Source organism: Mastomys coucha, unplaced genomic scaffold (genome assembly GCF_008632895.1).
Source record: "Mastomys coucha isolate ucsf_1 unplaced genomic scaffold, UCSF_Mcou_1 pScaffold9, whole genome shotgun sequence".
Classification (NCBI taxonomy): Eukaryota; Metazoa; Chordata; class Mammalia; order Rodentia; family Muridae; genus Mastomys; species Mastomys coucha.
The window spans coordinates 64,082,089-64,101,298 of NW_022196915.1; the positions used below are offsets into that span (position 1 = coordinate 64,082,089).

At 43.8% G+C, this 19,210-nt stretch overlaps 1 protein-coding gene across 14 annotated transcripts in view; it reads left to right on the forward strand.

Annotated features, from left to right (window-relative positions):
* The window catches only part of Enox1 (ecto-NOX disulfide-thiol exchanger 1), a 569,119-nt gene that overhangs the window by 465,778 nt on the left and 84,131 nt on the right, over positions 1–19,210 (forward strand). For all 14 annotated transcript variants that reach the window (XM_031363000.1, XM_031362997.1, XM_031362998.1 and 11 more), the window contains one exon: positions 4,515–4,699. In XM_031363000.1, the coding sequence (XP_031218860.1) occupies positions 4,515–4,699 (185 nt within the window). The remainder of the gene's footprint in view (positions 1–4,514; positions 4,700–19,210) is intronic.

A 19,210-nucleotide genomic window follows, 5' to 3' on the forward strand; every position in this document is an offset into this window, starting at 1 on the left:
TTGCCTGAGCATGAAGAAGATATTAACACACTGTCAGCTTGCTGGGACATAACCCAAAATAACTTACATTTTTCATATATTGCTAATTATTTTTCTGAGGCTGGCTCAGACTGGTAAGAGAGAGATTTCAAGGCTTTCACCAGATTATTTACTTAAAGAAGTTAAGCATGCCATTATCTGTTCCCATGGAAACCCAGTAAGTAATACAGGCAATGGAGGAGGAGGTCACTTTGACCATAATTAATATAGAAAATAATGGCTTAGATAGGATCCAGTAAAGGATACAATGAGATGCCATGTAATACCTTTAAACCTTTTTTTCTCAGCAATGCAACTTAATCTCTGGATCAGTTTTCACATACTGTCACTTCAGAAGTTCTGCTAGTTCAATGCTAATTTTCCAAATGCTACAGAATTTTCCTTAGCAGGAACCTCCCAATGTTTGCAACTGCTCTTTCGCTTTAGACAAATCCAGTCTCCAGAGTTCTCTAAAGTCTACAGCAAGTGTGACTACACAGTGTATCAGCCTTACCCTCCTTGTATTGGATATGGCAGGGCTCCTTGCCTTGATTTCTCAATCGATAGTAGGTTGGAGAACTAACTGATAATAACACAGGCATCACTAGACTCAAATGGTGCTTTTAAAATTGCCAACATGTGGTTCAGCTGTGTTCGTTACAGTTTACTAATAGGGCATTGTGCTGGACTCCTTTTATAATTGAAATTTGGTAATCCACGTGGATGGCACTCCTTAAATATTTAAAATTTATTGGAACACAGCATATTCTATGGATGTTCTTATCTAGCAGTAGACGGTCATTCATCTTAACCCTTACACTTATTTGAATAGTGGCTTTCTTCTTGCACATTCTCTTAAGGGGAAATTTTACTGTAGAAGCTTGCTGACACATTTATCAAGACTGTTTAATTTAGTGCAGTGACCCAGAAAAAAAAATTAAAACAAAAAAAAAAAAAAAAGAAGAAAGATGAGTTGACCTTTCAAGTTTCTGCGTTTCTAACACACCAAAACCTGGCAGGCACTATTAGGATTTGGTTTGGTTTTTTGTTTTGTTTTTGTTTTTTGAGTTCTAGTTCAAGAAATATAACACAGCATCTTCCAGGCAATCTTCACAGAGGGGTACATGTGGGGATACTGTATGACTTCACATAATATTTTCAAACAGGAAACAGGTAGACTAAAGTTAAGCGGAGTACAGGCACAATTTCTCACCCTTTTGAAAACAACTATCTTTGCCACCACAGGAATGACCAAGTTTGGTTTTTTTGTTTTGTTTTTGTGAATGTTAATCCTGCCATTATTTAATCAGGAGTGAAAATCAGTTATGTGCCCTAATTATAGAGACAATAATGGGATCCGTTACAGTATGGATTTTTGAGGGGTGGGGATAATTACAGCTGTTTCCTCTCCTTTCCCTTTTTTAATAAACAAAATGATATCATACTCCTGTTCCAGGGGTGTGCACAGCACTGTACTCCACTTGTCAGGGATAGCAGGCATGGCTCAGCCAAGACCCTCACCTGGACCTATCCATAGGCTTACAAGACAATCTCTAAAATAATGGACAGTACCTTCCCTGTATGTATTTATGTTCAGATGATTTATTAAGTAATGCTGCTGGCACATGCTTTATAGCTGCTTGCATTTCGCTACGCAGATTTCAACGTATCTTGCAGACTATGCAATTCATTTGGAAAATGTAATTTTCATGCCTGCATACTAATCGATTTCTTCACAAACACCTGCTATCAGTTATGATAATAAAAATGCCACTATGAATTGAAAGGGGACCAAATGGAGCTTCCTAAGGAAATGACTTAAGTGTCTTTGGATGTCACTAAATGCAGCAACATGCTTGTGTAGTGCCAACACTTTTTCTGTCGTTTGCATCTTCGGCAATTTTGCCCTGTTAGAACATCCCTCTTGCCAGCGATGCCTCATAGACATCGCCTCTTGGAACGGTGAGCTGACTTCTCAGGAGCTGGTATCTCAGGGTACCAGCAAGATGTGAGCTTGGGCTGCACAATGTTAGAAAGCACCAACCCATGCTACTAGGTGAGCTCTGGGTCCTGTCTGACTTTCTAAGTCCATGGAAAGCATCCAGGTGCCTGCTCCTTGGCTTTGCACACCTGTATACACCAAAGCAGATTGCCCTTGTTCATTCTCTTCTGCCTCCAGTCATTCCTCACACCATCACCAAACTAATCATCCTGAATCACCAATCCCATCACACCCTTCCGTCTCGCCAAATACTATCTTAGTTCTCACCCTGTTGGATCTGAACTCTCCCATCCTTGCCCTCTCTCCCAAGTTCCACCTCCTGCCCACTGCTTCCAGGCAGATACTTGCCTGGGGGGGGGGCGGGGAATCAAGTGTCTCTCACTACCATTTCCCTCTAGTTGTGACTTCTGGGCCTTTGCTTATGAATCGTCTTGTCCCTCACTGAGAGATATCTCCCATGGGGAGGGTTTTCACCAAAGCCTAATTTTAGTCTATCAGTCTATGTTCTCCTTTCTTACTTCAAAATCCTTCTAGGGTGCCCCGTTGTCATAACCTTGATACTAAGTTGGTTATGTGTTTATTCAACCAACATTTGTTGAGTACCTACTTTATCCAAAGCATCCTTCTACCCTTTTTCCCTTTGGATACATTAGTTTCCTTTTAGGTGTGTCAGTCTTATTTGTATTTCAATAGAACTTGCAAAAAGTGACATATTCTGTGTTTTCTTTTGTGATCTAAGATCCCCAGACAGACTTGGGTATAAGCAAGAATGCAGTAAATGCTTGTTGACTAATTGATCCCTAATGGTTTGATGCTGGGAGTTTGCTGGTTAATTGCATGTTCTGTTTGATTAGTATTTCAATGTGTAGTATACATAGATAATCATTTTTGCAAAGTGGAATACTGTAAAACACTTAACTGTGAAACTATTATTAACATAGTTTGACGGCTGCTATTTGGCGAGGGAATTGGCTGGGGTCTCAGAATGTCTCGGTAAAGCTGTATGATCATCAGATGTGCAGTGGAGCCTACAGGTGGCCAGCTGACCTCAGTCTGGCCCTAGGTCATGGTAAACGGCAGACGGAAACATGGCACTGCCTGGACTCTGTGCTATACCTTGGCATAGCATCAGTCAGGTCCATGAAGGCATGTTTAGCAATGACCTTTCAAATGTTCCTTGACTTTTCTCTTCCTTTCAAGAGTGAGGATCAGCTTTTCCATAAGGGGAAAGAGACAGTGGGCCAAGACATGCAGAGTATGGGCAGACAGTGATTTTCAACAGTTGCTAAGAACTGACATAGCAGTGTCCATTAGAACAAGACTGACTGACTAGAGGCTGGGTTTGCCATCCATTTAGTGACCTGCTACTCTGTGTCCCATGGCCCTCATCTCTTGAAATGGGGATCAAAGAGACTCTTATCTAGGCTTGCTGGAGTGACTCAGTGGACTTGTTTATACGAAAATGCCCCTGATCCAGAGATCTTTCCTGTGCCCAGCGAGCCCTGTTATATTGCAGAGCCCACAAAATGGTGAAGACGGAAGCAGGGCAGGAGAGTTCCTTTCCTCCATCTTTGTCTCTGACTACCCTATCACTTGGTTTTAGATGTTTCTGGAGCTTTAAGGCCTGTAGGATCCTGAGTGACCTGCCTTGATTTCTCAGTGAGAAGGAGAGGGGAAATTAAACACATTCGGTCTGCATCAACACATTGAGACTTTCAGGTTTCGGCGAGGAGCAGAGTAACCACTCAGCCTTGTAGGGAATAAAAGAGAATTTTAATCCGTTGGTGAAGCAGGTGGAACTAGGTTTCCATTCTGATGGCAGTTAGAGAAAACAATTTGTGCAATTTGTCCCGGCAATAGAGCAAGAAGGAGCATTGTGCATCTCAGTTCCTCCCTCCCCTGGGAGGCTGCTGCATGCATTAGCCTTCAGTGCTTTCTGGGGCATGCATGCCTCAACCTGAGAAACAGCCGCTTCTCAGAAAGAAAGAAAGAAAGAAAGAAAGAAAGAAAGAAAGAAAGAAAGAAAGAAAGAAAGAAAGAAGCATTCCAAGAAACTGAACAGTCATAGAGCCTGAGAGAGGAGTCATATGGCAGATGTGATGGCTTCCAAGAACTCAGATTACTCTCATCACCAAGCGTGGCAGATCAGCTTGTGTGAAGGCATTCAGGTTTGAGGGGAGAGGTTAAGAGGTAGGAATTCTGGGGGATAGAGCCTATGCCCAACGGAACCATTCATAACATAAGATAGGGCAAATTGAACGAAGCGATGAATACTGGGACTTTCATTCACAGTATTCACCTAGCATGTGAGAGTACCATCCTTACAAAATCAACCTTAAGAGGATCCACACCAGCTGTTAAACAGAGAGCCCCAAGGCTTGGCTATCAGGGTTTAACTTCTGAGTTGATATGAACCTGATTTTAGGTGAGACTTCCTTTCCCCTCCATCTTGGCAGGAAGGTAACCCCGGAAATTCTGTGTCTTTATCCTTCAGCCCTGGCTGCTCAGGCCTATGCCCTCAAAGAGGAGAATGACAGTCTCCGGTGGCAACTGGATGCCTACAGGAATGAGGTGGAGTTGCTGAAGCAAGAGAAAGAACAGCTCTTCCGAACAGAAGAGAATCTCACCAAGGACCAGCAGCTCCAGTTCCTGCAGCAAACCATGCAGGGCATGCAGCAGGTACTGGGCACATGCTGCAGAGAGGATGGGGGGGTGGTGTAAGACAGACAGACACCGATTGGAAAGGGTAACAGCAGCAGGTACTGGGCACATGCTGCAGAGAGAATGGGGGGGTGGGTTGTGGGGTATGTAAGACAGACAGACATTGATTGGAAAGGGTGACAGCAGCAGGTACTGGGCACATGCTGCAGAGAGAATGGGGGGGGTGTAAGACAGACAGACATTTATTGGAAAGGGTGACAGCAGCAGGTACTGGGCACATGCTGCAGAGAGAATGGGGGGTATGTAAGACAGACAGACACTGACTGGGGAGGGTGACAGAGGAGAAGAGATGACCAAGAAAAGCTACAGCCCTAGAAAAGGAAAGCAGTGAAGGTTATTGTGACATCTAGACTCTGGAGAAAAGTCACACTAATAAAATCTGTTGAGAATCACCGAGGATAGGAAATGAAGGGCAAGAATTAGGAGGTTTAAAAAGTGTATATGAATACAAGTGCATACGTGTGTTTGTGTGTGTTTGTATGTATGTGTCTGTGTGCATGTGTGTGTGTTCATCTTAGGTGGCTAAATTCTTATTGAATGTAACAACATGTTTTACAGTTAGAAATGTTTTATGTTCAAAGCTGGACAAAGCCATGCACTTGCTTTTGGTTCATTTCCAAGATCCTCATCAGTACAAACTATATTCTTTCCATCTCTGGATTATACTTAAGGTCTAGTCAGGTTTTAGAATTGATTGATGGCTCAGCCTGTGAATGCTTATCAGGCAAGCCAGATGACTTGAATTCAATCCCCAGAACCTAGCTAGGTGCAAAAGCTGAGTGTACTGGCAGGATTACACTTAGAAGCAGAGCGCTGGGGAGGCACAGACAGGTGCAGCCCTGGGGCTCGCCTCTCACCAGCCTAGCCTAGTTGGCTAGGTCCTGTCTTCAGAAGCAAGGCGAACAGTGCCCGAAGAATGGTAGCAAATTTAGACCTCTGCCTCCACATTCACGAATGTGCACGTGCACACACACTTGGACATAGAAACACACATACATTTCTCTCTCTCTCTCTCTCTCTCTCTCTCTCTCTCTCTCTCTCTCACACACACACACACACACACATACGCACACATGAGGAAGTAGAAGTGATTGCTGTCGGAATGCATGAGTCTGAGTTGGGCCTACGTAGCTTTAGGAATAATAAACTGCTTGTGTTGAAGAATATCAGACTACAATCTGGCCCACTCTTTCCAAAACTCTACAGACTTTGTAGAATTTGCAGCTGCCACTGGAAAGGGGACAGCTGCGACTGGGGATTAAGGAAAGGGAGCATGTGCTATGAGAAATACTATGGAGAGAGGACAATCCAAGTATGGGCAGTAAGGGAAATAGAATGAAAAAAATATCTAGACGGATGTGTGTCTAAACACATCAGTTGATGAATAATGTTCTCCAGGCACTGGGGTCTTTGAATAAACTTAAAATAATAGAGTATAAATTATCACCCTTGCACATGTATATCCCTTAATTACTCTTTTAAATACACAAACCCAAACAATGCTTTCTGGGTGAAAAAAAAAAAAAGATTGCTTTTGTTTAAACTAGAGAAAGCTGTTAAGATGGTGGGAAATTGGACTGTCAAGGGTGAATTGAGTGCTTTCTGAATTCCCTAAGTTCATATTGGTTGCTCTCTTAAGCCAGGACCATGAATTTCCTACAAATATATTTTCATGATTAAGGGTGACTACCTCAAAAGAGAAGCCAACCAGGAAAAAAATACACATCACATACACATAAAGTGTGCATGTACACATACACACACACACACACACACAAACACAAAATATACACATACATACAGTATATACATGTACATATACACAGACACATATATACACACACACATACATACAGTATATATATACATACAGTATACACACATACATACAGTATGTACACACACATACATATATACATACATACAGTGTGTGTGTGTGTGCGTATACACACACATACATACAGTGGATACACATACTCACACACATATATGGGATAACATATTGGGAAGTGGTCAATGGCCAGGTCATAGAGATTATGTCTTAAACATGTCTTGCCATTTTAAGGTAATTTTTTTGAGTCCTGGCTCTGAGTTCTAACTGGTTGTTGTTCACAGTGTGCGCTAGACTAATCAGTGAGATTTGGAGGTCAGAGCCAGCCAGGAAAATGCCACTGTAGTCATCACTCAGGTTCCTGCACTTGGAAAGCCGATACAACAGCTGCTGTGTGAAGCTCCTGGGGTTGTCCATATGCCCCAACAAGAGGTGCAGGGATGGGGCTTGCCAGCATGATAATCTGTCCATTTCCCCAAAGATCAGGATGGCAGCCACAGTCTGCAAACCACTGTCACACTTCAGGCAGCAGGCCCTCTTTCCCTCCAGAAAAGATGTCTCTAATTCCTTTCAAAGCAGATAAAACCTTGAGGTTTTTTGCGGTTCCAGAGATTGTTCTGTTGCATTGGGGAGACACACGCTGGGGTCTCAGCACAGGAACATGAGCCATGCATCTGTTGCACAAGGAGCTGTGGTTGGGATCTTCAGTCATTCGAAGGAACAGTTGCTGGTTCCATTTGCACAATTGCTCTGCTGCTAGGAAAGGCACTTTAACACAAAGGTTTGTTTGTTTCTCTAGTGTGGCTTGAATTCAACATGAGACATGGCCCCTCACATTCTGGAGGTTACAAGTTCAAGGTCTAGGCATCAATAACATTGGCTCCTTCCAAGGCCGTGAGGGAGAAGCTGCTCTTCCAGGTTCCTGGTAGACTTCAGGCTGCTGGGTCTGTCCTTCATTTGCAGACACATTTCTTTGCTCTCTGCTTTGGTTTTCACGAGGTGCTCTTCTTGTATGTGTGTCCATATTCCTGCTTTTCATAGTAACACAGCTCATGCAAGGTTAGGAGCTGAGTCCTGCTCCAGTCTGACTTCATTGTAGCTAATCACATTTGCAATGGCCCCCTTTTCCAAATAACCTCACCTTCTGTAGTTCAGAAGGCTGGGACGTCAGTTTATAGATGGGACAGAGTATCTGAGGAATCACGACAGGCACATGGTAATCAAAAGCATGTATTGAGTAGAAGATGAAAGGTCCGGAGCCAGGAGGCAAGAACAGCATGGTACCCGTGGAGCTCTGGGTCATGAGACATTCATGCCATCATGCCGTCATAAAGAATAAAGCAGGAGAGGTCAGAGATGTATCATTATGCCATGCATGTGGTACCTCCTTAGTACATAGAAGCACTGTGCCCACGGCTTTTGCAGTGCTTTCAGTTTATTGGATGTTAAGCAGGTACACGGCTGTTCTGTGTGGACACATGTTTAACGTGCAGGTGCCTTTTAAGGCTCCTATTTCTACCGTGCTCTCCCTCTCATATAAGAATAAATCACCACAGCTAGCTCACTTGATTCTCACCACTAAGAATCCTCACAGCCATGGAACACAAAGTCCGCTCATCACTGTAAAAAATCTGCTGGCTCTGTAGAATGTTCTGGTGGAGGAGGTGTGGGGAAACAGATCCTACCATCTTTAGGCAGCCAGAAAGCAAAGGGTGGGGGTAGGGAGTCAGGGTACTGATCCCCTCCCATTCAAGGGCACATCTCAGTGACCTGAATTCCTTTCACTAGGCTTCACTTAAGGGTTCTTCCACCTTCCGGAATCAGGCCTTGATAGTTTCTAAGCCTTCCAGCATTATCAGCAATTGGAGGACATACAAGATCAAACCAAAACAACTCTGATACATGATCATTTCTATAATTCATTTACATTTGAGGGTATTGTTCCCCCCACACACACACACCGTAATAAAGAACCTTAAATGGCCTTACAAGTAGCAGATGATTTTTAGAGTTGCCTTCAGGTTTAGCCAGAAGTTTCTGATTTGTTTCCTCCTTTATTTCCTGGCCAGGGTGTTCTCGAGCATCACTCCATTTCTTATGTGTTTGTGGAAAAACAACAACAACAAAAAAATCAACAGTATGAGCAGAGGTCTTAAAAATGAAAAGCCTCAGGGCGACTTTGTCCTGGTGTTTGTTTCTAAGTCTGACCCTATGCTACACGTGAGTCATAATTTAATAGTATTAGACATTCCAGACAAGAGCAAATAGCAGCTTGTAGCCATGGTAACGGGATCCCCTTTACCAAGCCATACCACAGCAATTAAGTCGGCCTCTCTCTGCTGGGAGGCTAAGGAGGTTAGGGCCAGTTTTTACTTTCATTTGTATCTTTGGGTATACAGATAAAGAACAAACATTGTGAGCTCTGCTCCTCGATTGCTGCACTAAGCATGTCTTGTTAGGGTTTCTATTGCTCTGAAGAGACACCATGACCAAGGCAGCCTTTATAAAGCCAAGCATCTAATTGGGGGCTAGCTTACAGTTTCAGAGGCTTAGTCCATTACCATCATAGCAGGAAGCATGGCAGCCTACAGACAGACATGGTGCCCGGAAGGAGTTGAGAGTTCTGCATCTTCAAAGGCAACCAGGAGAGACCAGCATCCTTGGGTAGCTAGGAGGAGGAAGCTCTCTCATGCAACAGGTAGAGCCTGAGCACAGGAGGACACCGCTAAAGCCCACCCCCGACAGCGACACGCTTCCTCTCACAAGGCCACACCTCCTAACAGTGCCTCTCCCTGTGGGCCCAGCATACTCAAACCACCACAGAGTGGCTTCATTAGACCAAATAAAGTAAAATTTGTTCTTTAGACATATTTAGTTCTATGAATTCTAACAAATGCATTCAGTCACATGAGACCATCACTACGGTAATGGATCTGTCAGTCATTTCCATGGCCACACCCTTAGCCCCCTGTTCATACAACCGCCAGTTCCAGCATCCACTGACCTGAAATATACCCTTACAGCTTGCCATTTCCAGGACTTCCTGTCTGCATCCTTGCTTGCTGCCTTTGCTTCGCGTGCCTCTAAGGTCCCTCTGTGTGGCTGTGTGCTTTATTTCCTTTCCAGTCTATTGAGTAGAATCCTATTGTAAGGAAAAGCTGCACATCGTTTATCTAGCCACCGGTTCACAGACATCTAACGTTGTTTGCACTTTGGGATAAACATGCACAAATTTGCTATGAATATTCATTTGCAGGCCTTCTGTTTAGATGTATCTCTTCAAATGCACATAGAGAACTGCCTATGATTGGGACACACAGAACGCATCTTTTTATTTTTTTATTTTTTTCTGAGAAAGGGTTTCTCTGTATAGCCCTGGCTGTCCTGGAACTCACTCTGGAGACCAGGCTGGCCTCAAACTCAGAAATCCGCCTGCCTCTGCCTCCCAAGTGCTGGGATTAAAGGCATGTGCCACCACCGCCCCGCTGAAAGCATCTTTCTTAAAACACTGCCACTGTGTTTTCCAGAGTACCTGAGCCTGATGAATTCCCACGAGACTGCAGGAGTATTCCAGGTGTCCCGTGACCTGGTCACTCAGGCAAAGTCAGTTTAGCCTGTCACTGTTAGCCACTGTGGTAAATGGATGATCTTGTTTTGGCTCATCCATACCTAAACTAAAACAGCACTTTTATTTTCATTCATAAGCATAGCTCAAAATACCATATTCTTAAGCATAATCTTAAAAATTAGATGTTTATTATTATTTAACAATTTCATAACATGTAATACATTTGGCATCTTCCCCCTCACCCTCTCTTATTTCCTTCCCATCCCTATTAGCCTCCCACCCCATAAAAAAAATTAAAAACCCTCTTCCTCGTATTCACTTAGTTTGGTTTGGTCTTGTACCCCCACAGAGTTTAACTGTGGCATTCTGTATGATCCTTGGTTTAGAACTAATCAAACCTGGTAGGATGTCCAGTGGATATACAACTTGTTCCTATGCTTCCCCTGCTCCCAGAATCTGTTCACTGCCAATTGATCAGCATGACTGGTAGGGCCCCATGTGCCCCCTCTCCATCCATAACCAACTGCAGGGCAGAGAAGACTTAGGCCCAGGGCCCATGGGCACAATTACTGTGAGCTTGTGATTGCAATGCCTACCTCAAACTTAGGAGATGGAATGGCACAGCCCCCTTCCCTGTCTTCTGATGTCTGTATTACCTGCTCCCTCTTCTGCAGTGTTCCCTGAGTTCTAAGGGGCTTCTCTAAATGTCTTACTTAGATGTGAGCCCTCATCTGTCCTTTATCTCAGCACCTGTGTAACCACGAGCCCGTATTAACCTGTTTGCTCCAACCATGGGGAAACGTCTCTGACTAAGGCTTTTTGAAAGTAGCTTCTGTCTGTGGATATAAGTATATTTAGAATGTGTTTTGATGCTAAGTCAATTCTAAGTTTTAGGTTCACTCCTAGGGGCTAAGACCTCTTGAGTTTATAGTACTAGACATAGATCACTTTTTATAGAGTGGGTGGGTCTCAAATCCAATCAGGGAGTTATTGATTACTCCCCAACGAGTTTTGCCATTATTGAACCAATGGTTACATCTTGCCTGGCCTGGCAGGTTGGTATTATAGCTCATAGAATTATCACATGGGTAAGACTACTGATATGTTTACCCCTACCACTATCTCACAACCAGCAGCAGCCTGCACAGCACCACCTGGCACAATAAACGTTAACTGGCAGGGAGCAAGCTCAATTTCCCTGTGATTTCTCTGTATCTTGCATTCAAATTGTGTAGTGTCTTCAGCAGAAGCATCCCATCTTTGACCTGGGTTTTCTGACAGTAAGTTTACTCATGCTTCTTTGAGTTAAAAAAAAAGTCAGACGTTGCACTGAAACCTCCGTGAGACAACCGTGAGGACTGATAAATATTCAAAAAACAACAGGATGCCATTTAAACTGCTGATCACAAAACTGTGTATGATTAATGATGATTATTAGAGCTCCTTCATAAATCCTTTAAGCGGGTGCTTTTTAATAGCATTATCACAGGCAGTCTGAAAATCAGCTCTCGTAGGCCAGCAAACCATTGGCCTGGGTGGAGCAATGGCTCACCAATGTTCTAGCTTGACATCAGTAATGCCCAGGGCTTTTGGCCCTCTTGACAACATTTAGCAAGGATGGATCAGGAAAAACAACATGAAGAAAAGAGGATTATTCTGATGAATACCACTTTAGGAATCAACTAGATATTTTTCTCTCTGTAATCAAGACAGAAGACACATATGGTTTTCTTTATTTGCCGTGGCACAGGGATAAATGTTACTACTTTATGAAAATATAAAGTTTCCAGCAAAGTAAGATTAATCCCAGTTAGTCCTGCTAAATGTTTGGTGGGAGTTCAACTTTGGAATACATATAGAATAAATTCTAGCATTTTGAAGTAGGAACATCAGTGAATGTATTTGTCCACTTGGAGATGTTAAGCCTGTCTTCTGCATGCCTATTTAAACTGCTCAATTCCTCAGTAAGTACTGTCTTGTAGATATAGAGGAGAGCTTATATAGTACATCTCTCTCCCTGGGCACATGTAATGAAAACAAAATAGCGACAGCAGGTATGGAGGTGACAGTGGCTGCAGTGGTGATGTACTACTGAATTTATTTGCAGCGGTGGTAGTGGTACCATGGTAATCATGGTGGTTATGGTGATAATGCTGGCTACCATGGTGATGTTGCCTGTTGTGTTAGCAGCTGTGATATTAAAGGGTGGCTATGGTAAGAATATGAAAAGAATGTTGACTGAGGTAAGAATATTGGCTGTGGTGAGGATGTTGACTGGAGATGAGAATGTTGGGTATAGTGAGAATGTCAGCCCTGGTCACTATGTTGGCTCTGGTGAGGAGGTCATTGTGGTGATGACATTGGGCGGGGTAAGGATTGTTGCCTATAGTGAGGATGTTGGTTGTGGTGATAATGGTGTCTGTTGGGACAATGCTGGCTGTGGAGGAGACATTAGTTGTAGTGAGAATGTTGGTTGTGGTGAAAGTGTTGCATGTGCCTTGGTGAGATGTGGTAGAGGTGTTTAGTGTTTCCAAAATTAGGGAAACACAGGAAAGGAGATCATTTCTTTGTAAATTAGAAATTCTTGAAGGTACAGCAATCCTGGTTCTCCCAGCTAGCTTTTCAAAACTGTACTGCAGGGAGCCAGGAGACCAGCACCCATAGGTGAGAAAATAGAGGATAATCGGAGGAGTTCTAACAGTAGTCTCTGATTTCTTGATGATTTTCTACTTTTATTCCTAGAGTTGAATTTATTTCTGAAATGCTTGCCAGTCAGATGCAGGTGTGACTCACTATCCTTTTCCTGCTATTTTCTATTTTAACATTATCTGTTACCTATTTTGCTGAGCTTTTGGCTTGTATATTATTAAATCATATTATTTGATTTCTGAAAGTTTACTTCCAACTCTGGTCATTGCCTTTCATGTTGTCTTATTTTTATCTTACTGTTGAATTGTCTTCTCAAATATTTTTGAGGATTCTACTTAGAAATCTGAAAGGTATTTTTTGCTCCTAAATAATTTTTACTAAATAATTCCAGAGTTGTTTGGGTTTTGTTTTGTTTTGTTTTGTTTGGCACACACATGTAAATGCATGTGCTTGTGTGTGTATGTGTGTGTGTATGTATGTATGTATGTAGAGTGTGGTTGTATTTTGTTTACATGTGCAGTATGTGGGGGGTATGGGTGTGTTTTGTATGTTTGTGTGTGTGTGAGTGTGTTTAAGCCTCTCTTTCATATAGAGGCTTGTTCCAAGCAAGGTGATGGTTGGTTATCCATTCAAGGTGATGGTTGGTTATCCATTCAGATTGAGTATGAGAGCTTGGTTTGCTTTCTTAGAATCTCCAGGGAGGTTCCTTGCTGTACCTAAGGTTCCTGAACATGCTAACTTAGGCCTTCCCAGATATTACTTACCTGAGTGTGTGTTGACCACACACTTAATCTGAAGGAAAAGTTTGGGATTCCCACAAGTGCCCAAGTCTATTATATACTTGATTTCCCAGAATTCCCTTTTTGTTGTTATTGCTCTTACAACTTATTCATTGACAGACATTGTAGTTGATTCTCTGGAGGAAGGGGTCACACACACATACATACACACACACAACACACACACACACACACACACACACACACACACACACTACACTCCATTGTCTTATTAAGCAGGAGCCTATTTGAAGGGCTTTAACTTTAATCTCATCCTTGCCTGAATACTCAGCTAGCACGTGTCCAAGATAAAGGAAGAGGACACAGAAAGATATTAAAAACTGTGTGACCATCCAGAAACACAAGAGAGGAAGAAGAGCAAGGAAGATTTTACAAGTGTTTAAAAGGAAGGAACAAGGAGTCTACACCAGTATATTTTGAAATGAAAATGGTGACTTTCTTAGTTAGGTTTTCTATGCTGTGAAGAGACACCATGACCACAGCTACCCTAATAAAGGAAAACATTTAAATGGGGCTGGCTTACAGTTTAGAGGTTTAGTTCATTATTGCCACAGTGGGAAGCATAAATAGACCTGGTGCAGGAGAGGTAACTGAGAGTTCTGCATTGGGATCAATAGATAGCAAGTGAGATATTTGGCCTAGCTTGAGCATCTGAGGCCTCAAAGCCCCACCCAACAGTGACGTACTTCCTCTAACAAGGACACACCTCCTAATAGTGCCACGCTCTATGGGCCTAAGGAGCACATTTTCATTCAGACCACCACAGTGGCTCAAGATGAAAGACAAAGTACGTAGTTGAAACTGTGTAGGTAAAGGAAAACAGACCACAGGAAAGTGAAGCTGAAGTGAGCTGAAGGAGCTGAAATATGCAATAAAAAGAAATGGCTGGCTCTGGTAGCCATGTCATCTTTTTCCCTGGTCCGGGAACAGAGAAAAGGGGGCAACCAAAAAACGGAAGAAAAAGAAGAGGTGGAGGAAAAGAAGGAAAGGAGGAAGAACATAAGCATCAGATCTGGTGATTCGATTCCGAGAAGCCTCAGTTTAGGGGACTGCGTGAGGCTGAGGAGTGCAGGGCGGTCTCCATGGAACTGACGGAGGCAAAGGAACAGCATAGAAGATGCCTGCAGAGGCCATCCCACCTCTACTGCTACGGTTTAGTCACGGGCACAAACCCAGAAGAACAGGAAGAAAAGAAAAGGAGAAATCACCCAAACAGAAGATATTCGAATGTTACAGCATGATTACTTGTGCCTTAAGAATTTCTATGAAATATTTGGGTTCCATGTGGCGAGTGTGAAAAACCACAGAAGGATCAGTCTGAAATGTAGGCTGAAACGCGTCATGAAAATCTACCTTCTAATGAGAATTCCTGAACCTCAGCTGTCCCACTGTAAGGAAGAAGCACCGCGCGCACAGTCAGGAAGAAGTTTGCGGACAACATTACCATAACGTTTCTAATATACGAAAGCACACCAGAACAGACTTCAGGACCACTGTACAAGAGATTTCACAAGGATGTACCAAAGGGGGGGTTCTTTTAAAAGCTTTCAGGCCTTCAGCCTTAAAAGGTTCAAAAGAGACTCACGTGTGTAAATAGACAAGCATACATAAAAAAAACCCCGATGTCTTTGCAAGCTGAGAGTGCAGAGACATGGCCCCGTTCTTAGCCCATTCTATTTTATCCATCCAGATGCGGCTCCTGTCTTTCTGCTCTGAGAATTACTCCCAAGGTTTTCAACATTCATATTAAAAGTCACCGGCATTTCACTAGAGGCAGAAAGCCTCATAGAAGGGGACATCTTAAATGCACCTTTAAAAGGGTTCAGGCATTAAACACCATGTTCACCAGGGCCTCCTAATTCAGAGTCTGCTGTGGTCGCCCTTCCCTTCCCTTTGACTACCTCAGAATCTGTCCTTTATTTTTGTCCTGCCCTGCTGCCCTTACTTTGGCATTGCAACAGTAGCCCATGTGATGGAAGCTCATTAGCAGCCTCAAGGTCATTTGTGGAGTGCGCCAGTGGCCCCCTGTGTCTTCTGACATTTGCAGATTGCCTTCTCCCAAACTCCCCGAGGAGGTGGCATCTCACTTCCTAGTGAAGTGCCTGAAGACATCTTTAGCTCCATTTGGAACCAGAAACCCAAACCAAGCTTCTCCAGCCTCCTGTGTGGAATGCTCACCCCTGGGATCCCCACTAAGAATGTGAGTGTTTTCACAGCACGTTCCCAGTTGGCTGTGGATGAGACAAAAGGACTGTGCCTGGATGGCAGCGCAAAAGAAACCCCTTGGAGATTCTTTGGTTCCTGTTGAGGTCTAGCCACTGGCAGTCTTGCTGTCTTCCCAGAACGGGTATGCTGAAGGAAGAGACTTTCTGCTCATGCACTGCCTGGGACACAGAGGCCATGAAGACACTGAGTGACTGGAGGGCCCAGCCGACCCACTTGACTGTTTTCTCTCCTGCTTTGGGAACAGAGGCCTGTCAGAGCCTCAGGTTCTCCACCTGGCCGGTGGGTCCTGCCAAACCCACTGATGTTTGTTGTCAGAAAATGAGGTCATCCCTGTGAACACTCTGAAAAGCCGTTCTGCAGTGCAGGCAGTTCCACTGTGTCCTAGGAAAAAAATAGGATGGGCTGAAAACTTAAAGCAAAGTAAATCATAACCAGGTTTTATATAGTTACATCCAAACAAGCCATGGACCATGTTTTCTGGCCCTGTGTGACCTGTGCTGATACATCTGCCCGCTCATGAGGAATTTCTTTCCTCCCTCCACCTCCCCAAAAAGTACCTTTGTATATTTTCCCATCTCAGGATCCCACATCCAGAATTCCAGGCAAGAAACTAAGTCCTCTAAGTGTCAAGTGACTGACTGAAGGCAGTGTGGAAACTACAGCCTGAGGTCTTTCTGACCATACACAGCCTCTGCCTACCATCACTTTCTGAACCATGTTTGCTTTGAACATCAGTGCCTCAGAACTACAGTCGTGGCAGCAGAAGCCTGGTGGAACATTCTAGCCCCCATATCAGGGGACGGAATCACATTAACAACCCGTTTGCTGCTTCTCTATCATGGGCCCCAATTTGGCCTTCGCATTAGCAGAGTAAGAACTAGCAAAAGGAGGCCCGACAAGCACGTGGCTTTCATTTATTGAAATTAAGCCAGGAAAATAAATCTCTTCACTTCTGGGAGGGAAAAGAAAAAGCCCTAAAGAAACCTAACTATTGAAGGCACATCACATCCTGATTTATTTCACGCCTCCATTAATTAATCTGATCATCAAATGCTTCCTCATTAGTAATCACCGCTCTGAAAAATAACGAGGCCCGTGGATGAATCAATGCAGGAGGACCATTCGAACCATTCACCTCCTCTGCCCTTTCTGACTTCTGCGAAGAGGAATCTCAGTTGTCCGCCGGCCCTGTAGCCATCGCCGGGGCTGTCGGGAATCAGGACCTTTGTCTGTGCCACTCTGCAGGCAGTATGGAGACCTTTGAATGACCTTCCTGTGCACCACCTCCTTGGGAAATTGCCTCCTGACTTATGTGCGCTATTACCCTATGAGCACCAGATTTATGGTGGAAAGGATCATTTCTGGAACGCAGTAAATCAAAATGAAGTTTTGCCACAGACACAGTCTGGCCTCTTCCACTTGACCATTGCCATCTCTCTCCTTCCAGCCACAGATGCTAAAATGAATCCTTGTGGTCTGGCCTTGGCTTCAGTTCTTTATTGTCTGCCAATGCCCGGCAACTCCTCTCACTCACCATAAAGCCTGGAGCCCAGCGCACCTCCAGCTGTCTGCACATAGCAGGTGTCCCATCCCAGCCAGCCTGATGTCATCCTCCTGCTCCAGATCCCGGTTACAGTGGGGAGGGCATCCTGCTCCAGGCTTAAAAGGGGTGACAGGGAGGTTGGCACAACTGTCCAATGTCCTTCTCATCTGAAAAGAAAACCACAAAGAGGAAAGAAGGCAGGGGGACAGGGAATACAACAGTAGGCAGAAGAGGGGAGTATTCATCTGAACAGGTGAATACATGCAGAAGAGAATGGAGACAGTATGTGGCGTTTCCTGGATCTTTGGCAATTTGGTTTTTACTTTTCCACTCCGTGCAAAAAAAATATAAGCTCAACTAATGAAAACTTAGAAACACCATATAAATATAGAGATATCTTGTTCATAGTATCTCTACCCCACTAGCCGACTGGCTAACATCTGCCTTTACTCTTCCAACGTCTTTCTCTTTATGCACATATAAGGATATAACACTAATCCCATTGAAGTATTGACCAATGGGATAGCCCAACTTAGTCAGTTTAAAGTATCTGCAACTGTAACCAAAGTATAGAACTGGGAATTCAGTTCCAAGCTGTTAGACGGTTAGTTAAAGACTATGTTTTCTCCTCTGTTTAACAAAGCACCCAGAATAGTCATCAAGGGGAACTTAAACAGAGTTACTGCCCAATCTGGCCCCTCCTTTATGGACCACCTACTTCAGGCAGCTGATGAGGGGAAACACCAGCAGCATGAAATTCTCATCTGGATGCCGCTTCTGCACTCTGGCAATTTCCTAGCTAGTTTTTGTGTCTGTTTTTCTTTCTCCCCTCATCTCTCTATCTTCTTTCTTCCCCCTCTCCCACTCTGTTATCCCCCCTCCCCCTCTGTCACCACCCCCCATCTGTTACTCCCTCCTGTAATCCCTCTCTCCCCCTTTGTGACGCCCTCTCCCCCCATCACTCCCTCCCATCTCCCTCTCTGTCATCTTCCCCCCTTTCCCACTCTGTCATTCTTCCCCCTTCTCTGTCACCCACCTCTATCACCTTCCTCCTCCTCTGTCACACCCTCTCTCCCCCTCTGTCACACCTTCTCCCTCTGTCATACCCTTCCACCTCTGTTATGCCCCCATCACTCCCCACTTTTTCTTCGCATCTCTATTTCTTGCCTCCACAAACATACACAGAGATAGTTTTGGGAAATCACCACAGCATTTCTATTTTTTTTCAAAGTCCTATAGAAGACTAGGGTGAAAATACATACAAGCTTTTGTTGTAGCTTTCCAAGAAAGGCTATTACAGTCGTGCTTAGGAAGGAAAGGCCAGCACTGTGGTGAACAGCTTTCTCTTGTCTTCTCTTGATGCATTCTGTTGGCCTCCCATCCCCACCCCATTCAGCCACCTTCCCTGTCTTAGGTCTGTCAACCACCTCTTTATTCAAAGGCAGGTGTCACTTAGGTGTTCAGTGAATGGGCTTCACTGGTTGGCTTGGGCACTGTCACTGGAAACAGTGACAAAAAAAAACGTGTTCCTCTTGTTAAAAACAAAATGAGCACAAAGGAAGACAGACAAGGATTGGGAGCCATTGCAATACTGTAGAGATCAACATAGCCAATAGAAAAAATGAGTCAGTTAGAAATGAGAACTGGTAAACAATAGTAAAAACACAAACAAGATTAAATCCATAAACCTAATGGCGTGAACTTCTGCAGGCAGCAAGGACACCTTTGGGACACATTTTTAAACCCAGATGATGAGACTTGTAAGTCAAGTATCTTATCAATATTGAATAGCATAAAATTGAGAATCTAGCTGAACTAATTCTTTATTGTTTTTGTTTTATTTTTTGTTTTT